Source organism: Carex rostrata, chromosome 4 (genome assembly GCF_964058835.1).
Source record: "Carex rostrata chromosome 4, lpCarRost1.2, whole genome shotgun sequence".
In the NCBI taxonomy this organism is placed as follows: domain Eukaryota; kingdom Viridiplantae; phylum Streptophyta; class Magnoliopsida; order Poales; family Cyperaceae; genus Carex; species Carex rostrata.
The window spans coordinates 114,467-126,989 of record NC_135921.1 but is presented as its reverse complement, the minus strand read 5'-3'; the positions used below and the strand labels follow the sequence as shown (position 1 = coordinate 126,989).

At 33.4% G+C, this 12,523-nt stretch overlaps 1 protein-coding gene across 2 annotated transcripts; it reads right to left on the bottom strand.

The window, feature by feature from the left end:
* On the bottom strand, positions 1-2,370 carry LOC144552797 (AAA-ATPase At4g25835-like). 2 transcript variants are annotated; one of them, XM_078300790.1, is made up of 2 exons: positions 1,694-2,370; positions 1-1,217 (listed from the first exon to the last, which is right to left on the bottom strand). In XM_078300790.1, exons 1-2 carry the CDS (start codon positions 2,212-2,214, stop codon positions 179-181), a joined length of 1,560 nt encoding a protein of 519 aa, XP_078156916.1. In that variant the 5' UTR covers positions 2,215-2,370; the 3' UTR covers positions 1-178. The 2 variants fall into 2 exon arrangements, with proteins under 2 accessions (XP_078156916.1, XP_078156915.1); XM_078300789.1 differs by having other exon boundaries at positions 1-1,220; positions 1,694-2,313.
* Positions 2,371-12,523: the final 10,153 nt, after the last annotated feature.

The window sequence follows — 12,523 nt, the reverse complement described above, 5'->3', positions numbered from 1 at the left end:
TAATAATTAATCATATTTCTAAGAATAAGATAAAAAGATGAGGACCAAAATGAAAAATACCATCAACTCATAATTAATTAATAATCTAAGTCCCTAAAGTAAAAACAAAAAGAGATAATGCAAATAATTTGAATTTTCTCTCTCTTTCCTCTCCTAATCCAACGGCTAATTAATTTAATTACTCTTCTTTCTCTTCCTTGCTAATACAAGCAACCATTGTCCCATTTGCTAATTCCTTTGGGCTCTCTAATGCCCTCTTCTCTTGTTCTTCTTCTTCTTCATCATTCTCATCTAAGCCCTTCGTTTTCACCGCAACATTTCCAATTAATTTGATCTTGTTTGCACGGCATTTAAGTGCCTCCAGTGATTTGATGGCAGCCTCGCACTTGTCAACACGACGGTTCTTGATCAATATCTCACTCACATCGGCTGGGGTTATCTCCGCCTCACCAATTGCCTCCTCTAGTTCGGTGGAAATTCCTTTATCGAGTTCGTTTTCATCAATTCCCAGATAATTTTTCATCAGTATTTTAAGTGCAGGGAAAGAGCAATAGCTCATGAATATGTGCATGTCCATCCTGCCAGATCGTAACAATGCCGGGTCTAACTTTTCTATGTGATTAGTTGTAAAAACGAATATCCTTTCATTTCCACAACATGACCACAACCCGTCGGTAAAGTTAAGCAAACCTGATAGAGTAATTGTATTCGTGGCACCAACACCATCATCCATTCCAACCGTACCGGGCCTCATCATTTCCGGTGGACGTTCATTTAAGGGCATTGTTTTTTTCCTCACTGCATTTCTATTGGTTAGGTTAAGTGAACAATCAATATCCTCTATGACTATGATTGATTTTGAGGTGGTTTTCATTAAAAGCTTGCGGAGTTCTGAGTTGGTATGAACCTCCGTAAGTTCCAAGTCATACACATCGTACCGGAGAAAATTCGCCATGGCAGCAATCATGCTAGATTTCCCCGTGCCGGGCGGACCATATAAAAGATACCCTCGCTTCCATGCACGGCCAGCTTTCTCGTAGAACAACTTTCCATTAGCAAAGGCATGTAAGTCGGCCTTAATCTCCTCCTTCCGGGCAGGGTCCATAGCAAGTGTGTCAAAAGTACTCGGATGCTTGAATGGCACCGACTCCCAAGGATGGCCGCGTGGGTCCATTGTGCCCCCTCGAGTGTTGGTGTACAAGAGACGATCTTGGCTCCTGCTATCATGACTTCAAATTAGTTTGCAAAATACAATGAAAGGGGTACGTACAACTAATTAATTATGACATTATTAAAGAGACATTATATAAGCAAAAAAAACAAAAGAAAATGCATTTATCTTCATTTCCACCGGAAAATGTATATGCTATAAATAATAAAGATTTATGTATAACAGACAAGATAAACTTAAACTATTATCTTGTGAAAATAGTAAAATGCTTGCTTATTGAAATTAGTAGACGTGCTTTTGAAGACTAAAATATATATGATTTGGATAAACATTTAGTGTGCATCTCAAATATTTGTAAGGCAATTCCTGTGTAGCCAACCGTGTAAAACTTGTTGCATGATAATTCCAATTTCCAGGACTATATATAGTCTAGTATGTCTATAGCTAGTAATCATATTGCAAATATTTCTACAGAACACCACCAAATAATTGTAGCTAGCAAGTGAAATCATCACACGGTACCTTCGCCGGATCTCAGTGGCCGTGTCCATGATATATTCGAGGTACTTGGGTAAGAGTAAAGCTCGGTCTGTCTTGCTGATACGCAGAGTGAAGCCTCGCTTCTCATCTGGCAATGGCCGCCAACTAAACGCAGTCCCATTCTGCCTCGGCACAACCACATGCTCCCACACAACCAGCTTACCTTGGAACCAATCTTCAACTCGATCATTGTTAGAGAGAGTATAGGTGAAGGCAGATGAGTTCACCGGCCGGGTGAGGCTAAGCCGTGTGCCACCGCCTCCTGATACAGAAGCCGACTCGCTGAGATAGAGCTGCACAGCATTGTAGAGTTCATTTGTGCTGACGCCGTCGATTTCGGTTACGTCAAAGTAGGAATAAGAGGAGAGGAAATTACGAGTGAGCCGATGAAGTAGGCCGAGAAATGCAAGTCGCAATTCTGGCGGAAAGAATGTGTGAAGGAGACTTGTGACTAAGGCTAACATCCCCATTAGAGAAGCAAGAGAGGTCAAGTGCTCCTTCATTTTTTTTTGTTCTCTCTCTGTTTTGGTTTATTTGTGACTGTGCAGGAGAGAAAGTAAAGTAACGGGGGGTTTTAAAGCCTGTATATGACTCTATGAGGAAAATGCTAAAAGAAAGTTCTTTGGCATTTTATATATATAATTTATTTCTCTAGGTTTGTTCAACAGATGAGAAGAGAAGAGAAGAGAAGAGAGAGATGGCATTGGCTTTGGCAATTGGCGGTCATGAGTACTTTGGTTTGGAAAGAATTGAACGCAACTGGATTTTATTTTATTTTATTTTGGTTTCTACTGAGAAAATATCAAAGAAGAGAATCAAAAGATGGGTAGATATATTTCTTTTCCATCCATCAAATGATCAAATTATCATTTTGTCAAATCCTTTATTTTTTTCTACATCAAAACAAACCTAGCTAGCTCTGTAGATGTTGACATGAGAGAGCGCAATTTTTCATTTATAGTAATTCGAATAATTCTCTCAAATTCAGGTTTTCATTTTTCAACTTAAACATGTGATTACAAACGGGAAAAATGGACTCAACATAATTAAATCCATTGTAAAGTGTAAATTAAGATATTAAAAATAGTAAAACACAAAAATACTTTAAAGTTAAAAAAAGAGAAATAACAAAAAAAAATATTATTACTGTGTTTTTTATAAATAGTAATAAATAAAGAGTAAGAATACGGTCTTTATTTTATATAAATTACTGTGTTTTTAAAATTATTTTTTGTGGCATGCATGATTAGAATACTGTGTTAATTTTCAGACATTTTAATCATGCCACAAAAAATAATTGTAAAAGATGAGTTAATGGGCCACAAAGATAATGAACAATACTACTGGTCTTTTAATTTTCAAAATTCTTTGTGACAACATTATAAAAATTAAATGAATTAAAAAGCTATAGTTATTATTTTTTTTCTTAAATGTTTGCAATACTGTGATTCCTTAATCCTTCTCCTTCCATGTCTGATTTTAAATTATTTAAAATAAAAATAAATTGGATACAGTGAGGCAGCTACAGTGTGTTGAATGATTACAAGGATCCGACAAAGAAGAGGCATTGATGAGTTAGGGAATTTTGGAGGGGTAATACTGGAAACAAAAAAGGATATGAGACTAAAATCTCTGAGTGGTGGGGCCAGAGAATCCGCATGTCATATCTGAAATAAATCTGAATAATGTGGGCTTGGGAACTGGGAAGAGAAAGAGAAAGAGAAAGAGAAAGGTGGAAGGCAAATCATAGAGCAGAGGAATACAGACACAGCAGGCACCAAGCAACTGTTCAGTAGTGCACAGAGAAACAGAGAATTGATGCAGGGCCAGGCCCAGGGATGCTACTTAGTTCTAACCAACTTCAATCAATGACAACTCACAACAAATCAACCCCTCCCCCTCCCCCTCCCCTCTCCACAATTTTTTATTTTTAAAAATTTATTCAAAAAACTTCTACAGAATCAGAAAGAAAGAAAGATTGATTATGGGCTCCTATTATTAGATAATATATAGGAGCTATATTTAAGGATGACCTTTTAAATTCAAATATGAAGAGGTTATAAGGCAAATTCAATGAATTTTAGTATCAAACAGTTGTCAATGTTTAAATCCCTAGTCATCTGTAGTTCATCATCCCTTTTAGTTTAATGCACTCAAGTCTGAATGGATCATGTTGTATTCCTAAAAACAAAAACAAAAAACAAAAAAACAAAATTGAATAACACATGCATAGTTTAATCCAAAAATGACTTTGTGTATTTGTAAAGAAATTATTGAATTTGAGCACATACGGTCCCAAATTAAAATTATATAGCTAAATTATTAGAGATAGATATGGTTGAAGCAGCTGTATCTAGGGCTGCATCCCATTATGAACAATTATTTCTAAATCATTATTACTGTCAGAAGGGAATCTATCTTTTTGGCTTCAACTTTCAAATGTAGTCATGACATGAATTATGATGAATTGGTGATTTTAGTTCCTTTTCTCATCATTGGTTACAATTTACAAATAGTAGCTTTAATTCAATTATAAAATGAAAATATAATAAATTTTTCATTTTTTTCAATTTGAATTTTCCAGTTCCGGTCCAGCCAATATTGCTAGTTGAATGAATTTATATACTTCTCCAGCATGCTCACTTATGAGCAAACATTAAAAATATAGATAAATATTATTCATATCAATTCAATAAAGTGTGCCGACTAGCTAAAATAAGCATACATTCTAAATGAATATTCAAAGTAGCTAGCTAAGACAGAGTGTACAAAAATAGATTGAAAACTGGATAAATAAGTGTTATATAATTTCATTTTATGATTGGGTTAATATTATTAATTATTGTAAAAATAAAAATAAAAAGTAAAGAACATATTCCCTTTTGAGCCTACTATTCACAACAACGGTCAAAATCCATTTTTATTTATCAAAATGTGTGAAATCTAATCTATTAACAAACAATGACTAACATTTTCCTAACTGTAATAATCCTTAAAGGCTTTTTTTTTTTTGGGTAATTTCAACGAGTCAATGATGATAATTTGTTATTATATATTTTGTGATTGGAGAAAAACACCGAACAAGCTGTTACGCACATAGACATAGGCTTTCAAATCAATCAGATCCGCTGAGATCATTAGCCAGCAATGCTCCAGAATTAAATTCCCAGTTACTTGACCTCGTGTCCTCGTCTTCTCTTCTAGTACCACCAGACACCAGTGCTGTCTGTGCACCATTCTCTCTCTCTCTATCGCTCGTGTATTTGTCAGTATGTAACCTGCTCCTAGGTATTAGGTACTACAAGTCTACAAGCAAGGCTAAGTTCACAAGTTACCCATCCATCTCTACTCTATCTATGTGGCTGTTATTAATTTCTCCTCTCTTGTCCTCTGCCTTTTCGAATTTAAGCAACTTTGGTTATAGTTCATGACATTTATTAACAGAATTAGAAGCAGTTGTGCTGTTCATGAAATTGGGAAAGGCTCTGCTGTTTGTTTTGGAAAAATTAAGAAACCTGTATGTGTGGAAATATTCCATAAAATATAATTGATTAACTTACCACATGATAAACAATACTTTAAGTTTAAACTATGGACTAGGATGTTTAATGTTATGACTATTATTAATCTTTTATATAAACCTATGTCATTGTCATATATATTCAATATTTCAATTCAGTAGTAGGCGAAAACCTTATTTAAATAATTACTAGTATCGTATTCGTGCGTTACAACAGGGGGCATGTTATATAATTGAATAAAATATGAAGAGATATTTTTATTGACATTAACTTGTTTAACTAATTTACAAATATCAACAGCATGTCGAATATTTCATTATAGTTTCAATTAATATCTTTTGACTGCCCAAAAGACTTGCTGCCATCTTTTTTCGATGTCAAACGCAAGAGTGGCTGCAACTAAAGTTTTTGATTGAATTATTAAACAAAAGCTGAATGTAATTCTACTTAGCAATTTCATTAATTGACTTACTTTAACTACAGTCACCTATTTAACATAGCTAAAGTATGATATTGTTTGGAGTTTTTGTTTGATATTCACACAAAATTAAGAACAAAATAAAAATAAAAAACACAAATGAAAAAATGAAGAACTGTTTTCTTGAACTGTGATCTCTGAGAACAATTTCGGATAAAAAAATCTGCACTTCCCATTTCTCATGCAAGGACATCCTGCTTGTAAAGCGTCGCAAGATCCATACAATATGCATGTGTTTGACAACCAACCTGTATAGCTCTGGATACTTTTGAGGGTCAGGGATCTTAGCAGAAACGATATTTTCATACATTCTGGATTTGTGAACTTATACCTAAGCTGCAATATAATAAGAAAATGTACATGAGACAACCCTCTCTTCTGAAACTCAATCACATGTACACGCGATGCCACTGCACCAAAAAATATATTAAATTGTTCAATAACGTGAAGCAAAATATAGTGTTTTCAAATTTACAAATACTAACTGGAAACTTGTGTTGGCATGTGCCCTAATCTACTTGTATGTTTGACTGGATTTGCAAAACATATATAAATTGCATTTTACAGTTTTCCTTCTTGAGATATTGTGCAGGTTCATGACAACATAAGATTCAATAATTACACATCAATGATGAACTAATAAACTGCTATACAATATCAACGATGTAATCATGAAGCACAAGACATTAGATAGCAAAAGCATCATCTCAAGATTAGAATAATTAATCTGTAAAATTGGTAAAATAAGCTTGAGAATGAACTAAGTGAGGCCAACTGTTACATCGGTGCAAGAACCGTTGTAACGGAATAAATAAATCCTCTACCGACGTGTGATAGATTAAATCGGTTGAAACCGTCACCCAACGGTCGGAGTTTCAGAGGATTTCCGTTATGGAAACTGTTATAACGGTCATCTACCATTATGCATAATTTGTACCGTTAAAGTTCCCAGCGATCTAAACCAGCGTAAGTTGACCTACCATTATAATAGTCCAGGAACCGTTATAACGGTAGAGCCAAATTACTTCATTTTTATCAGCTCTCTACAAATAGAAGCGATACCAAGGTTTGGACAATCACTCTAGCTGCCTTCAACTTCAATATTTCGAATTCCCAGATCTAGAGAAAGTCATTTTGCTTGTGCACTTAAACTTCAATATTCACAATCAATTTACTTGATCTATATTAAAATTTCAATATTTTCTTAATTTAGAAGAGTAAAATGATCAAGTCATTTCTAATTTGATATTTAGAAATAAATATATTAAATTCAACAATATCATGACTAAATAGAGTCAAATTCTCATATGTTACACTTCATAAATTTCAAAATTCAAACATAGTGCAAATATGCATGCTTTAATTTTAATTTGTCATTGATATGTTACTTTTAGGCCTTAATTTATAATTTTACCAAATTAAGGGGGAGTGTATGAATTGAGGGGGAGCCCTCTCTTCTCGTTTTGAGCATAACTATGTCTTATTTAAACCCTTTTGACCATTTTTATAAAGGGGGAGAGATATTATAAGTTCATGCTATATTGGTATTCCATGACACTACAAACACAAACACAAACACAAGAAAAAGGAAAAAAAAATAAAAACTTCAAAATTTCAAATTTTCCTAACATTATAGGAATAACCAATTTATGCACTCACTTGATATATGTGTTTTGCAAATCGTCAAAAAGGGAGATATTGTTGGCTTGTGCCGTAATCTACTTAGTTTGTTTGACTAGATTTATAAAACATATATAAATTGCATTTTACAGTTTTTCTTCTTGGGATATTGTGCAGGTTCATAACAACAGAAGATTCAATAATTACATATCAAGGATGAATTAATAAACTGCTATACAACATCAATGATTAGGATAGTAGAAGTATCATCTCAAGATTAGGATAATTAATCTGTAAAATTGGTAAAATATGTTGTTTGGGCAATAATCTTTTTCGTCTATTTGACTAATTTGCAAAAACATACAATTATTGAATTTTACGATTTCTTTTATTTTTGAAAGATATGTAGGTTCAAGTCAAATGGAATTGCATTATGGAATACTTGGACTGAATAAATTATGAAGACATTTATCAAGAATACAAATTGTAAAATCAGAAGCTTGGTAAAGTAAGTTTGAGGCTGTTTAAACAGGGGTCAAACGTTGGTAATGTTTGTAAAACGTTGTAATGTTTTAGGCATGTCAGAAACGCTGAAATCAAACTCAGAAACAACTTAAAACGTTATAATGTTTTTATAAACGTTGTAAAGTTTTAGGATTGTTAGAACTACTGAAGCACAGCTATACAGAATCAACTTAAAACGTTGTAACATTTTAGGAATGTCAGAGCGTTAAGTACAACTGTATCAAATTCAAAATTTAAGTTACAAACGTTGTAACGTTTGTCAATCGTTACAACGATTAAATTAAATCAGCGTTGTAACGTTTGACAAAAGTTGTAACGTTTTAAATAAATCTGAGCTTCAGAAATTCCTGTTGTTGATCAAGATTATACAGTGCAAAACGTTACAAATACGTTATACAATCGTTGCAACATTTTACTGAGCTGTCAGAAAATTGAAACCCTAAATCGCATTTTGAACTAAAATGTTAGTAACGTTTTAGGTCAAACAGCTCATTTTTTAGCTGTCTCTATAAATAAGGCTTTGGGCTTTCTTCCCAAAGCATCTCAGCCGACCCTAAACTTCTAGAAAGTGATTTTCTGAGAATTTAGCTTACTCCATTATTGTGAGAGCTTAAAACTTCAAAATCCCTCAAACAACCTCAAATCCACTCACTAATCTTGAGTTAGATTAGATTAGAGTAATCTATTGAGTGTTTCTCTTGAGTAGCTTGAACTAAGAGACCTTGTTCTCATCTCTTTGAGCTGGCCGTTTGATTTCCCGCTTGGTGTGTAAAGGCTCAACGGTTCACAAGTTATAATCCTTTCATATTGGGTAATAGAAAGGCGCACCCACAAGAGGTTGCGAAGCCCCGGAGACGTAGGCCTTTGTTTTTTCGAACTCCATTAACATCCCGCGTGTCAAATTTCTCTAAACTCATCTATTTACTTTCAATTGCAATTTAATTTCAGTTTTTGAGCAATTAGTGGTGCAATTAGTATAACAAAATAAGCTTGAGGATGAACGAAGTGAGGCCTACCATTACAATGGTCCAGGAACTGTTGTAACGGAATAAATAAATTCTCTATCGGTGTGTGACAGACTAAATCAGTTGAAACCGTCACCTAACGGTCAAAGTTCCAAAGGATTTCGGTTATGAAAATCGTTATAACGGTCATCTATCGTTATGCATAATTTGTACTGTTAAGGTTCCTAGCGATCTAAACCAGCGTAAGTTGACGTACCGTTATAATGGTCCGAGAACCGTTATAACGATATAGCCAAATTACTTCATTTTTATCAGCTCTCTATAAATAAAAATGATACCAAGGTTTAGATAATCACTCTAGCCGTCTCCAACTTCAATATTTCGAATTCCTAGATCTAGAGAAAACCGTTGTTACTTGTGCACTTAAACTTCAATATTCACAATCAATCTCAAGCTTATTCAATCAATACACAAACTCTTAGAGTGATCCTACGAGATCAACATTTTATTTCTGAGCCTTAGTTGCTCTCTTTGTTATCCTTGAGCCTTTAGTGCTCGTGAGCCAATTCCGTACTTGGGCTGTGTGACTTCCCAAAAGATTGTAAGGGCTCACCGGTTCTACATTGTACTCTTTTCTCATTGGATAAAGAAAGGCACGTCATCTCGAAGGTCGCGGACCCCGGAGACGTAGGCGTTAGTAGCGAACTTCGTAAACAACTCTTGTGTCAAATGTCTCTAAACTGTACTCTTTATTTTATTATCTTATATTTTAGTTTATGACCAAGTTATTTGAGTTTCCGCCGAGAATAACTGTAAGACACACCAGGGACTTATAACTTAGCGTAAAAATTTAAAAATACCCTATTCACCACCCTCTAAGTGTCTTTGGAACCAACAACTTGAATTAACAAATAAAGCATATTACTTATAGGTTGGAACAACGAAAGTTACACAAAATTATGTATTATTTTGGTTTAGGCAATTCATCGAATACAAAGAATGCATTATATTGTTCAATAATGTGAAGCAAAATATAGTGTTTTCAAGTTCAAAAATATTAACCGGAAACTTGAACTGAAAAATAAAATAGATTACTTATAGGTTGGAATAGCGAGAAGGTTGTATAAAGCTTCTCGTCTTGTATTGACCGTACGATTAGCTACGGGATGATCTTTTTAAAAGTGGTAGAGAAACAAAATTACAAAATTTAACACAAAGCACTATACAATTTAATATTTGATTTTCTCCACAAGAAAGACAGATCATATAATATTCACTCTCATGGCCATGATTTTATATGTAGAAAAACAAAATTGGAAAATTCGACATATATCAATTTAGATATATTCTTGATTTTCTATTAAAATCGGCAAAACAGGTTTACGGGTAATTAGAGATTTCCAGGAGTATAAGTTTGCTTATGTATTATTTCTTTCCATATATTTGTGTACCATCAGATGTTCTTGGAACCTGATTTTGAAAAAAAAAGGAAATTTAAAAATTCTAGAATCTTTCTTATGCGATCTGCAAAAAAAAGAAAAGAAAAAGGTAATGCTTCTAATATATCTGCCAATTGTTTTCTTATATGCTTTTAAGCCATTGCTGAGTGCTGACAAAGGATGCATATGAATTTTATCTACAGATCGAAATTTTCGAAATTATAATTTTCATTCTCATGGCGTGGGGTGATATGGATGGAAACTAAATTGGAAAATATATTTTAAATTTTCTCTACAAGTTCGGAAATGTTGGATAATTTCTATTTTTATTGTTAAAATATAGCAAGAGATAGAATATTCAATTTTAATTGTAACATATTGTATAGCAGTACGTGTAGCGAGTATGTTTTCAACTAAATTTAGATTTCTACACATAAGAAAATATATCTAATCAAAAGAATACATATTATTTGATTGGATGGTTGATATTAAATTAATCCTGAATTTTATCTTTTAATCGTAGACATTGGTAGATCAGGACATCTACGTGCTTAATATAAGAATAAAGATGTTACTTGTAAATATATTAATAAGATTGTTGAATAGTATATATATGTAATTTTTTTATTTTTATCAACACTCTATGTAGGACTGGCAAAAAAGCTCGTGGCTCGTGGCCCGCTTGGTATTTGCTCGCATACTCGAGTCAGAATTAATGAGCTTGAGTTTGGCCTGGCTCGACACGAGCCAGTTCGGTCGTTAACGAGCTATTTAATATACATAGTTTAATAATTTAATCGGATCCGTTCACTTCAGATTGAGAATATTATGGTCTATGGATGTCAAGCTAGTAACGAGCTAGCTCGGCTCGCTCGGACAAGCCACAAGTCGGTCTTGAGCAATAGTTTTAGCTCGGGATCTAAAATTCAAACTCGCTTGCTCAGCTTGATACACCAACAAGCCGAATACGAGTATGGTCTAACTCGCTCTTTAACAGCTCGTTGCCACCTCTAACTCTATGTATAGCGATTAATTGCTTTGTTGTGGCTATTCTTTGAAGTGAACAATTTTATAAAATACTATATATGACAAACTTGGTTGACAACTGGCATAATAGATAAGTTCTTTCTCATTTAGATATGTTATGTATAATATAATGTAAAAACATTGATTTTATCTACTTATTTTGTCGGTAGCATTTTAATATATATTTTTTAAAGTTGACAGAGGCTGAATTCATTAGAAGATAAATCGTTTTTATAACAAATGATAAAGACGTCCATATAAATAAGAAATCTATAAGAGACATGTTTTTTGAAAGCTCCATCTTTTATTGAATTATATTCTTCCTTTGTCTGCTTACAAAAATTATTAAAATGCTACCCACAAATTAATTAAGTAGACAATTATTCCTTTGTCACATATATACAATTCAATAGCAGTTAATTGATAATCAAATGGTTCTCCCAAATTGGATAATAGGATATATTGATTTATTTTTCAAATTTTAACTTTAGTTGTTATCAGTGGTTATGATCGTCAAACGTTGTTAGTTTCATGTTTGGAACTTTGAATAATAACATTTAATACAACATTTTTATTCGACACTACTTCATCTAATTAGTATACTTTATATCATGACACTGTTAAAATTTAATTGTACAATTAAATTTTTACTTACCAGAGGAGGGCTAATTAAACAGCAACAACAATTGTAGGCTTGGAATCACCAAAGAAGATAAAAAATAGAGAACTGAATTATAGGCCTGAGTCTGTCTCGTAGAGACAGAGACAAAGAAGGCTACAAAACCATTAACCCCAAAAAAGATAGAGAGAGAGAGAGAGAAGGAGAGAAGGGTAGAAAACAAAACCTGATTGGGGTCACATGCATTGCGGGTCTATGATCTGTTCTGTTGTTACTGGCTGCGGATAGAAGGCAAGGCATATATTCTCTTTTCTATACTTAGAATCCAGATCCAAAAAAAAAAAAAAAAAAAAAAAATACTTAGAATCCAAAGTGCAAACCCCCTAAAATTAACATTATTAATTTCCTTCTTCTCTTCAACATGTTCAATCAATGTTGTCAAAAGCTGAGCCTCCTACTCTTCTGGGCTCCACCCTATCTGGGTAACTGGGTTTAATGCACAGATTCTTGTCCCATTATTGCACATTTGCACTCTATCTTATTGGTACTTTGATTATTATTTTTCAATTTAAATTATCTTCCTCATTTTCCACTAAATGTCTATGTCAGATAGTGTTTG